Source organism: Fringilla coelebs, assembly GCF_963513975.1.
Source record: "Fringilla coelebs genome assembly, chromosome: 9".
Taxonomy (NCBI): domain Eukaryota; kingdom Metazoa; phylum Chordata; class Aves; order Passeriformes; family Fringillidae; genus Fringilla; species Fringilla coelebs.
Window position 1 is genome coordinate 5,178,596 of NC_140067.1, and position 19,595 is coordinate 5,198,190.

General features: G+C 44.6%; 1 protein-coding gene across 1 annotated transcript in view; it reads left to right on the forward strand.

Moving 5' to 3' along the window:
* Positions 1 to 19,595, forward strand: part of GLIS1 (GLIS family zinc finger 1) — a gene marked incomplete at both ends in the record, with an annotated part of 178,830 nt that overhangs the window by 140,935 nt on the left and 18,300 nt on the right. The window contains 4 exons of the mRNA XM_084211060.1: positions 4,445 to 4,606; positions 7,896 to 8,006; positions 11,148 to 11,280; positions 16,347 to 16,497. Coding sequence (XP_084067186.1) covers positions 4,445 to 4,606; positions 7,896 to 8,006; positions 11,148 to 11,280; positions 16,347 to 16,497 — 557 coding nt within the window. The remainder of the gene's footprint in view (positions 1 to 4,444; positions 4,607 to 7,895; positions 8,007 to 11,147; positions 11,281 to 16,346; positions 16,498 to 19,595) is intronic.

Sequence of the window (19,595 nt, forward strand, 5' to 3'; positions counted from 1 at the left end):
TTAGTGTGAAATAAAGATAACATATGTATTTCCATATGGTAACAAACTAGTACAGTCACATAAACTTCTACAAGGTATTTTTTCCTGGTAGAAGCCCTGTTCTGAAAGCAGCAGCAGTTATAAAACCCAATAACTGCATTGTGTTCTTCCTGTAATCATGTGGCATTGTTTTGTGCCCGTGCTTGGGTGTGTGCAGCATTGATGATCTCACAGCAAAGACAAAAGTAGTAATTGCAATATAATTATTATTTTTATTGATGAAACTTGTTTAAGAGCTCTGTTGACATTTACAGACTTTGAGGATCATGCAGCATTTGTTACACTTTTCCCAGGCATCAAACGTCCACAAAATGTTTAGGATTGTAGGATTAAGCAGTGACAGATTGGGGCCAGATGTCTGGGAGATCCCATAAGTGGCCTTCTCAGTTGATAAAATAGCTCTTGCCATCCTGAAGCCCTTTCAAAACTGAACATTTGTTCTTTGTAGTCGAAGCTGAGACACTTGTGGGATGGCTGGATCTTCCTGGAGGGTATTTAAGAAGGAGAATGAGCACCCCATTTTTCCTAGAGTAGTTTCATATAGTGTAAATGTAAATACACTCCAAGTAGTAAGAGTAGGTGGAAGGGTTCAAAGAGTTGGTAAGCAGCGGTTAAACCCAAGAACTACCTTACAAAGTTGTCTTAACAACAGCAGCCCAGTTGAAGTTGTTGCACCACTTCAGGGAAGCTGTTTCCATGTGTGGATTTCAGTAGGGACAACTGTGAGAGATACAGTCAGCAGATCCAGAAATCAGGGAGCTAGAAAAGGTGTCCTTCAAAGTGCAACTCTTCCTGCAGCTCTGAGTGGATTCTCAGCCCCACCCTGCTCAGCTCTTTGCAGCAGCTCCATCCTTCCCTTCGAGACCTTTCATCTTCAGCTTCCTCTCTTCTCATCACTTGTGGCAAGGTTCTTGTCTCCACTGCTTTCCTCCTGAATGGAATTCCTGTTTCACCAACAGCCTTTGCCACCTTGAAAATCTGAGTATTGCAGTCACATCATTCTCTTTGCTGGTGTAGTTTTCCACCTGACATGTTTATCCTGAGTTTATCACTGCGTTGGGACCATCCCACTGTCTGTCACCCAGTTTAATAGAGCTGGGTAATACAAATAATGTGAATTAGAAAATAATAACCTAAATAAGAAAAGCTCTGAATGTCCGAGTGGTGATGGAGCAACCTTACTGCTGAAGGCAGAGGACATACTTACCAAGAGAAGGCAGCTGACCACAGAAGGGTCTGTAAATAAGCCCATATTTGTGTGAGTGTTGCTGCTTTCACTGCAGCTCTGAGCATTTCTGGTAGGGCCTGCTCCTTCTCTCCCTGAGGTGTCGATCCAACAAACTCTTATACATATGTGCTTTCATGTGTTTTAGATTAAGCTTGTGTTTAGATGTTTTAGGACATTTGCTGTTGGAATTTTTGCTACTGACATCAATGAGAGTGGAGCTGGAAGTTTCATGAGTTTGGATTATTCTGCCTACCTTGCTAGTTTGCATTGGACTCTGGGAATGGAACTGAAGACTGGTAATCCATTAGAAAAACATTCTGAGGGTCAAGATCCTTCTCTCTAAATTGGAGAGAGATGGATTTGATGGCTGGAGTGCTCAGTGAAAGAGGAATGATGGTGACATCCAGAGTGGTGAGAGACTCAGTGTTCAGATGGGACATGGGTGACAGGTGGTGTCCCTTGGGGGTCTGTAGTGGGACCAAGTGCAGTGTCAGCAAATTCACGGGTGACACCAAGCTGAGTGGTGCAGTTGACGCTCCTGAAGGATGGGGGTGGCATTCAGAGGGACGTGGACAAGCTCCAGAAGTGGCCCATGGGGTTTCAACAAGGTCAAGTCCAGGGTCCTGCAGCTGGTTGAGGGCAACCTCTGGTATGAACACAGGCTGGGGGATGAAGGAGCACAAAAATGCTCCAAGGGATAGAACACCTCTTCTGAGGTTGGGAGAGTTGGGCTTGTTCAGCCTGGAGAAGGTCCCAGGGAGACTTAGAGCAGCCTCTCAGTGCTTGAAGGGGACCTGGAAGAGAGATGAAAGGGATAATACTTCAAAGGCACGCCACACTGTGGGCACCCTAATCAAAGGAGGTCGGAAAGGAGGAAGATTGGGAACAAAAAGGAAAAAAGTGATCTTTAGGACCTCAGGACATTCACTCAGCTTTATGGAATGTCCTATGAGAAGTATGAATTTGCTGAATTCTGCTCTATTTTTCATAGACTTCAGCATTTTTGCACAATTTAAATTGCTCCATCCTGAATCTTAGTCAGATTTTTAGTGATGATTGTGAAGAAAGTTTGTTTCCTTTGAAGCCTTCATAGCTTTGGTCACTTCCAAACCCCCCTGCCTCCTTGCATCAGCTCAAGTGTTCAGAGGTGGGTGGTGGCCAAACAAAGCTTCTGAACTCATAAACTTTGTGTCTGCAGGTGATTTTGTGGATCTGACACAATGGCTGTGATGGGAAAAGATGGAAAATGTATAGACATCAGATAGTTGTCTGTACACATTCCCAGTATGGCATTCACACAGGTTACTGCTCAGGGCACTGAAATATTTATGGCAGTAAGGGCCACATTGATCCTTTGATGTGTGAGCAGCTGGGACAGGCAGAGAAGTGCCCAAAACCCCTCTGCCTGTCGTGTGCAGAGCTGATCTGCATCCAGTGCCAGGACACAGCCTGCAATGTGAAGTGCTGGCTCGAGAATCACTGTGGTTGCTGTGCTGAGGTATTTACAAAACACCCTGGGACGAGCAGGATGTGCTGGGCCTTTCTGCCTCCCCTCTGGCAGGCCCTGGGAGATCAGGTGCCTGCAGGTTGTAGCACCTTCAGTGCTCCTCCACCTGCAGCTGCTCTCCCTTCCCATCTCTCCCCCTGCACTGCTGGATGCCACAGCCAGTCTGCAGTTTGCATGTCCTGATGTGTGTCAGAGGTGTGTGTGACAAGCAGGATTGGCAAGGTGGTGATTTCTGTGATGACATCTGAGGAGCCACAGGTTCCTGGAAAGCTGCTGAATAAAATCTTGACTCAGCAAAAGGAAGTGACAAGGCATTTTCTGATTTTGTGAGAGTCAGGATTTCACTGTTTATGAGCAAGAATCATAGAAAAAGTTGTGGCTTCTAGAAAGAGTGGTTAGAACAGGTTGCTCAGAGAAGCTGTGGCTGCCCCATCCCTGGAATTGCTCAAGGCTAGGCTGGACAGGGCTTGGAGCAACCTGGGATAGTGGCAAGGGAAGGTGTCCCTTGCCCATGGCAGGGCTTGGAACTAGGTGACCCTTTAAGGTCCCTTCAGCCCAAACCATTCTATGAAGATACACCTACTATATTTCAGAATTGCTCTTAGTGTTGACAGGAAGGTGGATCGGGTTGTGTTTCTCAAATGCATTCCTTGAGATCACCAATCCTTGAGGAACCAATTTTTTATCTGTGTAGAGATATAAGAAGATGTGCAGTGCCATGAAACAGCAATATGTGCAGAGTGGGCAAAGAGTGTGCACTCCATCACTTTAGTATTTGCATTCAAGTATTTGAACATGTGCAAGTATCTGAGTGCATTTTGTGATGTGCAGGTGCACGAATGTGCACACCACAAGTATTTGTGCTCACCTGGGAGACTTCCCATCCTACAGACAGTGCCTCCACTGCCTGTTGTCTGTAACACTGAAACTTAGCACTGAGCAATGCAAAACACCCTTCCCTTGGCCTAGTAGCTGGCAATTTTACTTATATATTTATTCAGATTTAATTTGAAACAGTGACTTCTCTTATGAAGGCTGTGCAGCATTTTATTGCTGAGCTCCCTAATGAAACAGGTGCTTAAGAAGTCAGAATTGCTCAGGTTACTGGTTCTATAAATGCTGAGAACAGCTCTGAATGATAGAGCTAGTAAAGAAAAGGGTGCAGAATAACAGCAGCATTCCTTTGGATTGATCTTCAAATGGATCAGGTCTTCCTGTAATAGTCCATGCTCATCTGCTCCAGTGTATAATATTTCAGACACCTGAAACCAGGTTCTAACCTGCCAGCTTCTCTTACTCTCTGTCTGTAGCAGCTGATTGTTATTGCCCACAGTGGCTCCTGTGCCAGTTTACATCTCAGAGGACTCCTCAGAACACTTGTTCTTTCTTTAAATTTTCTACTCTGACACCGTGTCGTTAAGTGTTCAGCTCAGACAGAATATGTGAGATATTTATAACCCTTGTATTATTACTGAGCTGCACACCGTGTCTTCAGTGACAGATTAAATGAACAGCACAATATGTTGTGTTTCATCCATAAATTTCAACAGCTGTTTGAATGTTGGTTGATTTATTGCACATCCACCTTGGTTCTTACACTGTTCTCATTGTGGCCGCACATGGTGTATTTAATAGAACCTTACAATGATTTTTTTTATGACGTTTTTCAGTTTGAAGGGTGCAACAAGGCATTTTCTAGGCTTGAGAACCTCAAGATCCACCTCCGGAGTCATACTGGGGAGAAGCCATACCTGTGCCAGCATCCTGGCTGCCAGAAAGCTTTCAGCAACTCCAGTGACCGGGCAAAGCACCAGCGGACACACCTGGACACCGTAAGCATGATTCCATCCCGGGAGCTGCCCCGAGCCTTCAGTGCTCCTGGGACACAATCGGTTCTGCAGCTGCAGGGGGACTTGGCTTTTGCACTAGGAGAGTCTTAGAAAACTCAGCTAGGAGCAAGTGTGTTTGGTTTTGAACTGTTTGTGCTTCGAGAAATGAAAAAGTCTTGATCACAGCGAGGCAATTACGTTGTGTTACTCATGCTGAGGAGTGATTACGCAGGAGTGAGTGACTCAGCAAACTCTGCCATTGTTCCTGTTCCAGTAAGAGGAGGCAGCAGCTCTGTAAGGTGTAGCTGAGTCACTGCTGCTGCACCAAATGTGTGTCAGTCTCACTTCCTGTCCCCTTCAGTGAGTGCTCTGAGTGAATGCAAAAGCTGTTCAGACCTCTCAGTGGAAGGTAAATGCACCTCAGTTTTGGACAGTAATTTTGTAAAAAGTGAAAATAAATCCGTCTCATAACTCTATGGGATCAGTTCAGTACCCCCCATCAGAACTAACTGTGAGAAACACACTTTTACTCTCTACAGTAGGTTTGGCTTGACTCTGCAGCTCTTCTCCCTTGTCTCACAGAGAGCATGGGAGCCTGTCAAGTGTCTGGGGCTCTACTGAAATGAAATCACCAGATGATGGGGAAAGAAAGCAATGAGACAGCTCTGCAGACCAGTCATGTCCTCAGCATAAAGCTTGTAAAGAATAACAGGCAGAGTTGTTCCTTTGTCTTTTTCAAAGAAGTCAATATATGGTTTAGTTTGGCCAAGTGTTTATGGGGCAGAACTTTTGAGTTTAATTGATATTTACTTTTTAAGCAGTTACACATTTCAGACAGGGCAGCATTAAGGAATGTCTAATGTACATTATGCCTTGCAAAAACAAACAAGTAAGAGAAGCAAGCAGTCACATTTTCCAAACCAGAGCACACTTAAAATAACAATGTTTTATTTATTTGAAAGTCAACCTGAGATATTTGAATTTGTAATTTGTATCTCTTTTGAAAGTGGATATACTAAATTGCATGTAGTTTTTTAATTTAATTGCCTGAATCTAGTAGATATATTTTTTTATTAGCCAAACTCACAAATGGAATGCCATCTATTAGTTTTAAGAGAGAACTGACATGATTACTAAAATGAGCACAAATTCTTTGTATGTGTTGTCTGTGCAATATTGAAGGCAAATGTCTTAACTTTCTATTTTCTTCTCTTCTCCCTTTATCTCTGTCTTTATTATCTGAAATGCTCATAAATCAGGAAAAAGGTACAGTAATAATTTTCTAATCACTTTCTTAAATATCTGAAACCATCCTCGGTGCTATTCCACTGCAGGTTCTCTAAAACTGTTTCTGTAGTCCTGCACACAGTAACTGAGTTCCACTTACTGATTTAATTGAAGCCCTGTGGTTTAAGCTCAGTGAATTGTGGGCTTATGTGAACATGAAAAATAGCAGAGCTACAGGATGGTGCTGCTGCACCAAACAACTGCCTGGAAAGTCAGAGCAAACAGCCATGAACCTTTGTAAGGGTGATCACATTCTCATCTAGTCTCCCTATGACTGAGTTGAATGATTTTATCACTAATTTGAATGACATCAGTGATTTGAAAAATACTCTGCTAGTTTTTCTGCCAAGGGATTTGTTAAAGTTTTCCATAGCTTTTCCTCAGGTGTCAGTTCTCTGTGTTCCAGACACTCTCAATAAATCTCCTTTGCCCTGTAACTTTCTGGGTAGGTGCTGTGTTAGCCTGTAAGGTCATGAATTGGTGAATGATTCTATTATTCCTTCAGAAATTTCCTGCTGGCTGGACAGAGCAGCAATACTTATCCTCTGGAGGTACTTACAAAGAAAGGGGGTTTATATAGACTGCTTTTTCCTTACTGAGTGCATTTGGAATTGGTTTTAAAGCTTCTCAATGTAGGTCACTCCACCATTTATCTTCTCCAGAGGAGAATCTGTAAATCATTTCACTTACTGGTGTATGCTAGTTTGATGGAATCCCCACTAAATCATCTGGAAGTAGATCCTTCTCCTAGGCAGGAGCAGAACAAAGGGAACCTGTCTGTCCTTGTGGTAGAAAGGGCACATCAGCACTCCTCCAGGAGCAGAGCAACTGGGTTTACAGGACCTCACAGTCACTTCTCCCAAAACTGGTGGGATTTTTTCCCTTCCGTGCATCCTCCTTCTGAAGCCAAGGGGATTAAAGAGTGTGACATCGAGGTCATGGCAAACCAGTTTTCTACCTTTGAGAAGACACCACAAGGATTTGCTAGTCTTAGTGAGAAGGCTGAGGTAATGTTGATAGATGAGGCAAGAACACAGAAGACAAAAGAATGTTCCATTCAACTTGAAAGCTTTGTGAGCTGTGCCATGCAGCACTATTTTGCTGGCATTTAAGACAATGTCACTTAATAAAAAGTGCCTTTGCTCATTTTGGCAATTGCACCTTCATTTGCAGTTTGTTCTGTAACCCAGAGATAGTGTTCCATTTGTTAGGAATAGGCACAGCCACAAAAAGAATTTGGTGAGGATTTCAGTCACTGGGAAGGTCCCTTCTGAGCCTCCTTTTCTGCAGGCTGAGCCCCCACAACTCCCTCAGCCACTCCTTGTTCTCCAGACTGTTCCCCAACTCCACTGCCCTTCTCTGGACATGCTCCAGCCCCTCAATCCTTTTCCTGTCATGGAAAAGCTGCACCCAGGATTTGAGGTGGGTCTCACCAGTGCCCAGCAATCCTTGTAACATTTATGTAAATCAGAACTCAAAACCAGAATGTCTGTCTTAATAATTATACTGGGTGATGCCATGATCATTTTGTTTGCTGTAAAGGCTAGGGAATAAAGAATGCTCTCAAAACCCATTCAGTTCTACCTCACTAGCATTTAGCTCAGCCCACTGAACCATATCCAGTGTGCCAGTGCAGAATCACTTCTGTTTGCATCGTGCCTGGTTTGTGAGCTCAGAGGAGACCGAGCAAACATGGGCCCAGCAAAGAGAGGGAACAGCTCAGGTTCAGCACTGTGTGCTCCCTGTGCTGGCTGGGGCGGGCACAGGGGTGTGACATCTGTCCCACACTGTGTGTGTCCATCCTGGGGCGGGCACAGGGGTGCGACATCTGTCCCACACTGTGTGTGTCCATCCCGGGGCGGGCACAGGGGTGTGACATCTGTCCCACACTGTGTGTGTGTCCATCCCGGGGCGGGCACAGGGGTGTGACATCTGTCCCACACTGTGAGTGTCCATCCTGGGGCGGGCACAGGGGTGTGACACGTGTCCCTTTGCTCCTCCCCAGAAGCCCTATGCCTGCCAGATTCCCGGCTGCTCCAAGCGCTACACCGACCCCAGCTCCCTGCGCAAGCACGTCAAGGCTCACTCGGCCAAAGAGCAGCAGGTGCGTAAGAAGGTAAGAGCAGGCAAGGAGTGGCACATCCCCAGAGCTCCTCAATGCAGTCATTTTTCATTTAACTTTAATTTATATATTTTCAGATGAGTTTTTCAGCAATATCACAGAAGAAAACTTAAATGGAGCTGATTTTCCTGGTTTTTAATCACTCTTGTTAAGCAAACCACTTTATATGTGTGTACTTTCAAAGGCTGCCGCTCTCGAAGTTCAGTTTGCCCCATGCTTTCTGTCCAAGCGTTTATTTTCCTGTTCATCTTTCACACACAAGCCCAAATTGTGCTGTCATTCACATAAAATGTGCATGCACCAATTCTCTGCAATCAGCACTAACTGATGGTATTTACTGAAGTACATGTTGGCACATCATCTAAAACACAAATGAAAGTAAGCCAGAGTACAGTGGAAATGTAGGAAAAGAGGACTTGGAATAGAAGATATGTCCTTGTGTCAGCCATGCCCCCTTCCCTCCTGCTGCTCCTCTTGTAGAGTTTTCAGCAGTTTGAATGTAGAGTCCCCTTTCCCAGGACAGCTGGGAAATTCTCTCTGTAACCCTTCTCTCTGCCAGATGTGTGCAGTCTGAGTAGCAGCTCCCAGCACATCAGTGACCAGAGCTCTGTGTGCCATGTCAAATACTCATGGATCACTGATTGCATGGTGAGCTTTGTGCCTGGGAGACACACAGCCCCAGCACCATCCAGGTGTCCATGGAATCAAGTCTGTGCACATATCAGCTCCACTCAAAAATTTTATCTAGCCTGGCCACTGCCAAGTTTTCTATCCCAATTTTGTATTACCAGGCCTTGTGGCTTCCCTGCAGCTCTCAGATTTAGAAGGTTCCACAGGATGTGCTCTGCATATGTCCCACAGATCACAAAATTCCCAACACTTCCCTAGGTTAACCTTTATCTCGTAATGAGAGTAAGAGTCAGAGTGCCGTGGCAGTAATTGATTAATTCTATGTAATTAATTCTGTGTAATGAGAATAAAAGTCAGAAGGCCACAAAAAGAGGATGAATGTGCCACCAGAGTCTTCTGCAACTGCAAGATCTTTGCAGTTGAAATTCTTACGTGAAATTCTCAGCAGATTGTGGAAAGCATCTGTGCTCCCTATTCCAAAGAAGAGAACTTCCCCATTTTTCCTTCCTGTGGTTTCTGGCATGCTTCAGAGAAACAAGGAGGGAATTTTTTTAGGGAATTAGTTAGGGAATTAGTTCCTAACACCAAACCTGAGTGTCATTTGTTCAGCTCTGTGTACTGAGCTGAATGCATTAACATGTCCCCATCCTTACAGCTAGGGACAGTCCCTACTGTTACACCTTGGCACCTCCAGAGGCCTCGTTCCATTTCTACAGAGCTAGGTGGGGAAAAAAACCCAAATCCAAACTGTGTGAGAGGGCACAAAGTACTTCCTGCACCAGCAGCAGGAGGCCTGAAGCACAGAATCAATCCAGGACAAATTTGTTAACAGCAGCTGCAAACTCAGGCTGCTTGGATGCACCAAGACATCAATATCCAGGGTTTCATATCACTTAATCTCCTGCCTTGAGGAATTTTCCTGTGTGCATGTACACAGCCTCGTATAGACTTATCAAATCTATCTTAAAATAATGTTAGGAACTTGCCTCCCACACCTTATTTGGTAGACCAGTCTAAATCTGCACTCCTCTAGTGGTTTGAAATCATCTTCAGATTTCCTGTCTCATTTATCCATAATAACTTTATGAATACTTGATCCTGTGACTTTTTTTCCTCAAATGAAAAGGCACCTGAAAAAGCAGCAGATTTTTGTGTTTTGGTCAGGCTCTCTTAAAAAGGATCAAAGCAAACCTGGCTGATGAAGAAACAAGAATCCCCCCTAAGTATTTCACTTACATATATTAAAAAACCCCAACACCTTTCACAACTAAGTAAATCCCAGTGTTACTGAACAGCCTACTTTGGATTTCAGATGTAGGAAAAAAGGGGAAAGACTTTTTGTACTCACTTGCTCATTTTTGGTTTTAACTCAGCAAAGGCAGTTGTCTGTTGGTATCAACTTCCCAAGAGTTCTGAGTGGAAATGACCTAGCCAAGAAAGAAAAATTAACAAGCTGTTCTGCCAACATGTCTTGGTTGAGACATGCTACCAAAATGTGCCATCTCTGATACAAAACAAAATGCCTGAGCTTAGCCTTGTATCAAAGGAATCCTGAGCACTTAGTTCATAGCTTAGAGGATTAGTGCAGTGGTGATATTTGGTTGTTCTGAAAGGCTTTACAGAAACAAAACAGGAGAAAGTTAGCTGTTAAATTAGTAGTAGTTTAATTGGCTGCAGATGCACTTGTGATCCAAATGTCAGATGTTTATCTCAAACCCACAAATGGCTGTAGAGCAGAATTCTGAGAAGGTTTGCCTGGGCCCTTTATTTAGAATAGCCAAGCCCAGGGGAGATGGGTATGTGAGGCTGTACCCATAAGGACAATAACTATTTATTAATGGCTGTAGAATATGATGGCTGTTTGTGTAATGCGATCACTCTGTTATGACAAAAGCTTGGCAGCATCAGCATGTTTGAAAGAGAATTAGAAATGCTTTTCTTTCTTAATTCTCCTCTCCTGCTGTTTTTAATATGATCGACATTGTGGTTTTTGAGAGTTTGCTTCAGAGCCTTTTGCCAGAGCTTTCATTTCCATGGAGCAGAGCTGACACGTGAGTGGTACCTCATCCCCATCGCCGACAGCCTCGCTCTGCCACTTCCAATCTGATCAGCACAAAGGCTTTTCTTTCCCTATCAAATGCCTTTTCAAGTGTCACAGGTACAGGGTGATGCAAACCTTTTGCCACAGAATCCAATAAACTACAGAAAGCATGAAAATGTTCAGTTCAATTACTCAGGAAGATTTGAAGGAACACAGGGTGCATTATTTTTTGAAGCAAACTGGTTGTTGATGTAAGATTAGCACACTTTACTTGTGCCTTTCAGAAAACCAAAGTCATCTCTAATTACAAGTACCAAGTACTAGACACATCCTTAATTACTCTGAGTTCCTAAGAATGGCATTTCCTCCTTCTATATATAACCCTTAAGGAGATATATGAAGTTAATTATAAATAATTTGGCTTTACTACGTAACACAATGTTTCTTTTATCTTCCTCTTGTAGTTAAAGTCCTGTACTGATATTGAACAAGATGTACTCAGTGAATGCTTAGCTATCCAACAGCTCCACACATCTTCACAGCACATCCTGGATGGGAAGTGTGGCAGATCTGTAGGTCCTCATGATTTAATTACAGGTAAGAACACTTCTAATAAGTGTGCTGCTAAATATATCATACAACAGAGGATTCAAACCAGAAAAGATTTGTCACTGTGGAAGGTGATAAAACTCCAGACCAACAAATAAGATGAAATAATTATGTGTGTTGTTGGCTAAGGCATTGCTTTATTTGGTTTTTCAGAATTAGTCAGAGAAATAGCTCTGTTAATTTCATGTGAAGGGGCAGCAGCCCTGCTGGGAGTCTGTCTCCATCCATGTGTTCTCCTTTCAAAGTGAGCCCTGGCCTGGGCAGAGTGCAGGTGCAGGAGCTGTGCTAAGTCCAGGTGGATGCTCTGGCACCACCACTAGAGTTTTCTTCAGGAGCTGCAGGAAAGCTGAGCAGGCTGAGTGTCATGATGCTCTTTGGATCATAACAAAAAATATGGTGATACATGAAGGGGAGAAAACTTGAATTTGAAATTTCAAAACTTCTTCTAATAATATTTTCTAGTATTTAATCTTCCTTTCTGTATTTTCTTTCGTTCTTGTGGTTTGAACAAGAGTTGGCCCTTTTCAGGGACTTTAGACTCTTCTGTACATTTTATAGGAAGAGAAAAAGAGGATTCCATTCCCTTCTCTGTGAAATAAGATACAGATTCACAGTTTTGAACCCCAGCAGAGGATCCTGAATCAGGGATGTGCATTTTGAGGTTCTGTGTTCAGGTGGCAGAGAGAGGCACTCCCAAAGGCCGGCAGTGTAATTGTATTCTGCCTTCTGCAAGAATCTCCTACTTCTTTTTTGATTACTCCAAATCTTCAAAACAAAAAATGCATTTTGCTTAACATCTCCTATCCTCTTTTCTAGTTCAAATTGCATTAAAATGTTGGAATGTAAGTGGTGAACAGAATGGAGTAGAAAGGGAAATACCCTGTCATTCTGATGTGCTTTCCCTGGGAGTCTGAGCTCAGGGCTTACATGTGGCTCCTGTGAAAATGGGAGAAAGCTGGAGGGATTTGGGGTTATTTTCCAGTCTCTGCCTGTGCCACCTGCTCTGAATAAGGTCTGTGAGGGCAGCAGTGGCCTGTGCCGTCCCCTTGACAGCTCCATGGAGCAGGAGCAAGGCTTGGCCTCCCCCTTCCAGGCAGGGCAGGAAAGAGCAGTGACATTTTCCTCAGAGCCAGACTGCACTTCAGAACCTCAGAAACAGCCTCAGATTTCAAATGGCAACAATAAAACAGGAAAAGAGTTATTAGCTCACAGATAAACAGACCATCCCTAAGCTCTCAGTGTCATTTCAGAGAATCTCTTGTGAAATTAAGGATTTTATCTGTCCATAACTCTGGCTTTGTCTGATATGATTTCTGTGCTGATTATATCAATCCATCACCAGGATGTTGTAAAAAACTGTAAATCTTCCCTGATACTTCCATCAGGTCACTCCATATGAGACCCCATCAATGCACAGCATGAACAAGTGCCAGGGAAAAATAAATCAAGAGTTGAAAGACTGTTTTGCAGTGAAACAGAAGTTGCTTCATCTTATGTGCAGTACAATCCACAGGCAAAACTGTTCCTCTGTCATTATTTAGGGCATATAAACCAAAGTGCTGATCCTTACAGAATTACAGCATGAGGACATTCCTGCTGCCACCTATAGTCTGCAGTGATTGTACATTTGCTCTTTCACATAAGCTGAGGTAATATTTTTTGAGAAATCAGTTATAATTCTGTATGTAGGCTATACATGGATAAGTATAGTTTATGATGTCCTCATATTCCACTTGAAATATGAAAACATTCATGGTTTGGGCTTTTGAGTTTGGTTTTTGTGCTATTTTTTTCAAAGAAACCACATTATTAATGTGCAGAGCTCTGGGCTTTAGGGATCACTTGGATTCCTGGAGAATTTCAGTTTTGTCTTTCTCCAAGTTAAAGCACATTTTAAATATGTCAGGGATGAAAGCCCATCACGGAAAAAACCCAAAATGTTAAAAAAGGCCCCATCCCTTGTGTCTGACTTCAAAGTAGGTAAGACAGTGAGCAGAGGAATGTTTCTGCAGTCAGAGGAACCCATTGTTTGCTGAGATCTTCCTCCTTTTTCCCTCCTCATAACTAAAATGCATCATGGCTGCACACATTGAACTCTGCCTGTGGACAAGAGCTTCTATCGCTCTGGTTCCACTCAGGCATTTTCTCTGGGTTTTATTGTTGTTTGCTTGCTCTCAGCATAAAGCTGAGGGGGAAAAGGCTGCTGCTCACAGATGCTCAGGGCACTGTTTTGGCCACAGATGTTAAGGTTAAAGCCATTTAAAATACTGATTGATGATTTCTGTTACAAGCTGAGATGGTCAATGTGTGAAGAGGCCAAAGTGCACAGGCCTGGCATGGGCTGTGCTTGCAGGAGTCACTCACAGCAGCTCCAAAGGCTTCTGGGGGACTTCAGGTACACAGAATATTAGTGCTCAGTGCTGAAGAAAATGGAAGAGAAACTGTAAAAGGAAAGAAGTTTTGGAAGTACTGAAAATGATACTGAGACTGGATTAGTAACTGCTCTTCCCCCCTTGCTGGTCTCTGGGGAGGGAGCTGGGATGGGGCAGACAGGGCGTGGTGTGGATGGCTTTGGGGGATGTGGGGACAAGGGACACCATGTGCCAAACTGGGTGTGAGTGGTGCTGCAGAGATGTAGGGACAGCAGAACTCACTGATGGCAAACCCTGAGAGCCTCGGTGCCCAGGTCCAAGCAGGGGCCTTTTCCCTGAGAAGGTGTGATCAGGAAGTCAAAAGATAGATCTGGGAGAGGATGTCCCCAGCTAGGAACTCTCCCAGCCCAGCAGTGGGCACTGGGTATCCACCCCAACAGCTCCACAGATGGGTAAATTCCTCTGCAGAGTGCTTGGGGGTGGCAGAAAACTGGAGGTGCCAGGGATTCTGGTTTCTCTTGGTTTTCTGATGTGGTGGGTTTGAGTTCAGGGATCATGTGGGACTCAGCTACTGCCCACACAGAGATGTGGGGTGGTTTTTTTAAACATCTCCTTGCTTCTCTAGAGGGTTATGCTGATTGTAGCTACTCAGCTTCTCTTTCTCATCCCCTCAAGGAACAGGCCAGAGACATCCTCAATATGCATGAACTGTTCAAGGGTGGGATTGAAAGATAAAACATGGAGTGGGTTTGCTGGCCACCTTGACACTGCTAAAATGACCCTTTTTGGGGGCTTTTGAGCTTTTTGCACAAGGTACTGCTGGGCCAGCAGTGTGGGAGCCTTAGAGCATGAGCAGCTTGGTTAGGTTCTGCAGTTTCCTGCAGGCTGTGCTGGAGGAACTGGTGGTGTGGGAAATGGAGCTGAAGTGCAAAGTGACACTGAACAGTCGAGGTCAAATTTGGCTCATCTTTCAAGCCTGACATGGAATGTATGAACAGTGAGGATCTGAGGGAAGTGGGAACTGTTGTATTGTGAAATGCACTGAAGCCACCAGTGGAAAAGCATTTCCACAATGTAGCATCCTTGCTACTGACTTCCTGTTACCAGAAGAGGCTTTGACAAATAAATCCTCACATCACCTGGGAACATCTGATTTCTTAAAGCCCCTTCTGTCTGGTGTGCAGTGCAGAAAGCAAGTTGTTTTCACTGGCTGGTTGACAAATGTTCTGTCTAGCTGGAGACAGAGATGATGTGGTTCAGTTTTGTTGCTTTAGATCTGTCAGCAGCTGAGGACTCATTGTTCATGAGGGGTTTTAGACTCATCTGAAGCCCCTGACAAAGGTGGCTGGAATCTTGCCTCGGTGGTTCTGCTCCTCAGTCACACACAGAAACAGATGCTGACATCCAGATGTTGCTTCTCCACCCCAAGGGTGTCACACATTCCCCACAGCTCTGGATTTTCATGTTGCCTTCTGCTTGTTCCATGTCACTGGGAGGGTTTGGGAGGGTGCAGTCCAGAGCCCTGCCAGTGACACAGCTGGCACATGGCTCTGTCCTGGATGTGCAGCTCTGCACACACTGAGTGGGAAAGAGCAGATGAATGGTACAGGAGGAGAGATGGCAAAGACAGGCCCCAGAGGGGTCTCTGTGCTCTAGAGCTGGACACTGGGAGCTGGCAGACCTCACTTGCTGCTCACAGCCTTCAGGTCACAGTGTGAGTGGCAGTTCTGGTCCTCATCCATGTGCACATTCCCTGGGAGGGTGGGACAGAACTGTGGCAGATGTGTCTTAGGCAAAACTTGAAGATGGGAAAGGCAGAAAAACTGGGAAGAGAAGGACAAGGACTAGACTTTTCCCAGAGCAGCATGACAAGCATTTCCCCTGCCATTTGCACACTCCATGTTTGCACTCCTGTGATGTCTGTCACCACAGAGACCTGTCTTGGTGCATGGTCACTCTTCAGAAGGGAGAAAAAAACTTCATTCCAAAAAACTTAATTCCAGCATCTTCATCCAGGAGCCCTGGACAAAGCTTCCTCAACATTGGGTAGGCTTGAGGGAATGGTAGGCTCTTGGCTGTTGGTGCCTTGCTGCATGGCAGAGAGGAGTCCCCAAAAATGGTACACCCACACTCCTTCAGTAATTCTGTACTAGCAAATCTGTTTTCATGAGCTCATTAAAAAATTCTCCTTGTTCCTCTTTGCATTTAATTTATTGGGGTTCCCTTTGTATCATTATGTGATATTTGTAAATGGTGTGGGATGTCCAGCAGCTTAGTAATGGAAAGTCAAATGACAGAGTTTGAAATGAACAGCAGAACCCCAGGGTGCCTTGGTCTGTTTTGCTGCGTGAGCTCCATGCCCTGAGCTCTGCAGGTTCTCTCACAGCTGTGGGAAGGGCAGGGTGGGAGTCCCACCAACTTCTGGTGGCTGTCAGGAGGGTTCTACAGCTCTGCAGAGTCCAGCAGCACCTGGGAGGGTCAGAGAGGAGACACCCTATGCCAAAGCACCCTGGCCCAGCTGTGAGTGCTGCTCAGGCACAGGGGATTCACTGACACACGGGGCTCTGCTGTGGGGCTGTGCCTCAGGTCGGGAGGGGGATATAGGGAAGGAGTTGGAGACTCTGTAGGTCTTACTGATGCTTCCTTGCTTATTTTATTTTGCCCTCTGCTGTGTGTTCCCAGGCATGTACAGTGGATCCAGCAGCAGCCACAACGGCCCCTCCCCAGCTGTGCTGCCTCCTCCTCATGACATTCCTTCAAGGCACCTTCCCCTCGACTCCGCCCTGCCCAGCCCACATCACCACCAGTCGCCGCTGGAGAGTGCCAGGGACGGGTATGTGTGTGATGTGAGAGTGCTGGGCCTGTGGCTGCCATGAGAATGGATGATGAATTGTTTATTTTACTTTGCATGGACGCTGTTCAAAAGAAAACACTGGCCCAAACAAAGCAATTTTGTTTGTTTTAGAATCATGGAATAATTTAGTTTTCAAGGGACCTCAGAAGGTCATGTCATCCATGCCTTGTGCAAAGCAGGGCAAACTTGGACACCATTATCAGGTTGTTCAGGGCCTTGTCCTTGTCTTTGACAGAACACAATGGGATTTTTTCTTCATAGCATGCAGTTACATTTAGATTTTAACTTTGTTTTTTAATTCCTGCTGGATGACTTCTCATAGGTTTGGATAAGCACAGAGAATTTTTCTCAGCTAACATGAGAAACCTCTCAGAGGGTAAAACCCGAACTATGACTCACTCAGGAATCAGTCTGTGTTTGCCTTAGTAAGGCTCACTCAGTGTCAGAGCCTTTCTCACTTCCTTGCTCTCTGATAAGGTTTTCTGCAATGCACCTCAGAGCAGCAGGGCAGATCCTAATCAGGGAAGAGTGTTTAATCCCACTGATTGTAGGATTGCACTGCTACAGCAGGGGTACAATTGCATGGCTGCAGGGTGTGAGATTTCTAAAGCACCCTGTGTCAAGGCTCTCATACTATTTCAACAGTCAAGAATCTCTGCAAGCCACAAAACTGCTCTAACCTTTTCACTCAGATTTCTTTGGTGCCTGGACTCATTCAATTCATATTTACAAATTCAAATTCATACTTACAGTTTTACTTCCCAGCACTTTGGATGGGGAAAGGACTCTTATTTGGTATTACTGATGGGAATTTAAGATACAGAGAGATTAAAGGATTTTCTTTCCCTAGGAACATGTTGATGTCCTTTAGCAAATATAGCAATGAAATGCAGAGTTTTCCCATCCCCTCCAGTGACTGACCTTTCCATTCTCTTATATGGTGCAAGGAAAGCCCAGAAGGATTTTAAGCAAAGGGCAGAAGGCAGAGTGTGTGTGGCATGAAAGAGGTGTGGTAAGGAAATTTACACCTGGGGTGGTTGGAGAACAATCTGATTGAGGAAATTCAATTAGGAGCAAACTAGTCCTTCTTATTTTCCTAACTGGGGAATGAATTCTGCAGCAAGCTGAGCTTCTGTGCCCTCTGCTCCTTCAGCCTTCTCTTCTGACCTCGGCTGGTAGCAGTACCAGGGTCCCTCTCCCAGTGTGATGGAGACACTTACCCTGTCCTTGTCCCATAAAATGCCTGTGCCCAGCCCTTCTCCTTCCCTGCCCTGCCACATTCCCAACCTTGTATTTCCTGTTGGCAGACTCATTCCCATGCAGAGCTGTGGCCAATAGGAGGCACTGGAAATTACTGCAGTTAAACAGGAAGTTTTCTGTAGAGCAGTAGATCAAATAGGAATGGAGACAGATATTCCAAAGTGAAGGTCATCCATGAGCTGTTCTTCCCTGCAGAATGGGACTGCCTGAGCCTCTTGGAGTGGGATCCCTCCCTCTGACTGCTCCCAGTGTGCTGCTCAGCTGTTTCCTCTTGGAGTTGGTTCCTAGGGGAGTTCAGGCAAAAATCCCAACCAAGAATGAAATAAAGTGAAGATATAATATGGGAAGGATTTAGCAGGCTGTCAAGAAGGTGGAATTGTTTCTAAGGCACTTTGTGTTCTGGTGCTGCTAATAAGAAATGAAAGCAAAGGCCTGAGCAGGGTGAGGGCCACAGACAAGTTTCCAGTTTGAGGGGTCAGAAGCCTCCAGATGAATTCTCATTCCTGCCCCTGGTGTTTCCATTCCAGAGCACAGCACTCCAGCAGGAGCACCACGGGCAGTGGGCTGAGCCTCTCACTGAGCTCCTGCTGCAGACACACCATCAGTGTCCATCAGAGTTGTCTCTGCCAATTCCAGCTTTAGTGCTGCTCAGATCCTTTCTCTGAGGAGACAAGAGTGCTGATTTCTTATCTCAGTGCTCATGTACCTAAGTAAAGTCTTTGCCCAAATATCCTATGACAAAATGTGGAGTGAGATAACAGATTCCTAACCATGAGCCAAACGTCAGGGAATGGAGACTGGAATGTATTTCTGAATAGTTATTTTAAAACAGGGCATCCAGTTTCATGACATAGTTACTTGGAATTTTTCAGCATCTCAAAAAACCGTTTTCTAAACTCAAAATAATCTTCATTCAGCATTGTCATTCCCAGTCCAAGATCTTTCTGCTGTATTTAATGCTTTATGCTTACATTATTCATGACTGCTGAACTGCAGCCCATACATGACATCTTAATTGCAAGTGCAGAAACTTTGTGTGAACCAATTAATAGTCCTTGAGTTTCATTTAGCACGGTTTTCTTTAAAGCATCCATCCATTTAACTGGGCAAAATCACTGAACACAAAATCACTTAACACTGGCATGCTGGGAGCCCCTGGATTGTGGCAGTGCCATCCCTGCTGGAATGCACCTGGGTTTGCAGTGGGAAGGGAAGCCTCCCCTGCCTCCCTGCATGGCCCTGCTGCAGCTCTCAGGCACACACAGAGGGTTTGGCCTCCTATGTCAGCTGTCTCAGCGTTGGGGTTTGAGCCAGCACAGAATTCCTGCTCTGGGGATGGGGACCGTGACAAGGCTGGATCACATCGGGCAGTCTGTGACAGGAACCGAGTGATTGCTATCAAGAAATCGAATTACTGAGTCATCAAATGTGTGAGATGCCAAAAACTACACGAGGCAGAGTACAAATAGTCTACTCAAGTTTGACATGAGATTCAGAATTTGATTTAAAGGCTTTTTCTTTTTTTTTTTAACAAAAAAAGCCCTATGTTACACTGTCCTTTGCCAAAGTCAATACCAAGTGCAGCAGTCAATTTTCCCAAATGGTTTGCTGAGACATTTAAATAGTTTGACAAAATTATCTAATTCACTTGAAAATGTTCTAACAAAATCTGACCTCATTACCGAATGTATTTATACTGGCTTTATTCAATATGGAGCACATTTTTTCAAATTCTGGAATGAAGTATATGCTACACTAAAAAAATCTACTTATATTGATATTAATTTAGCTAAAAGTGGTTGGCTGAGAAATACTTC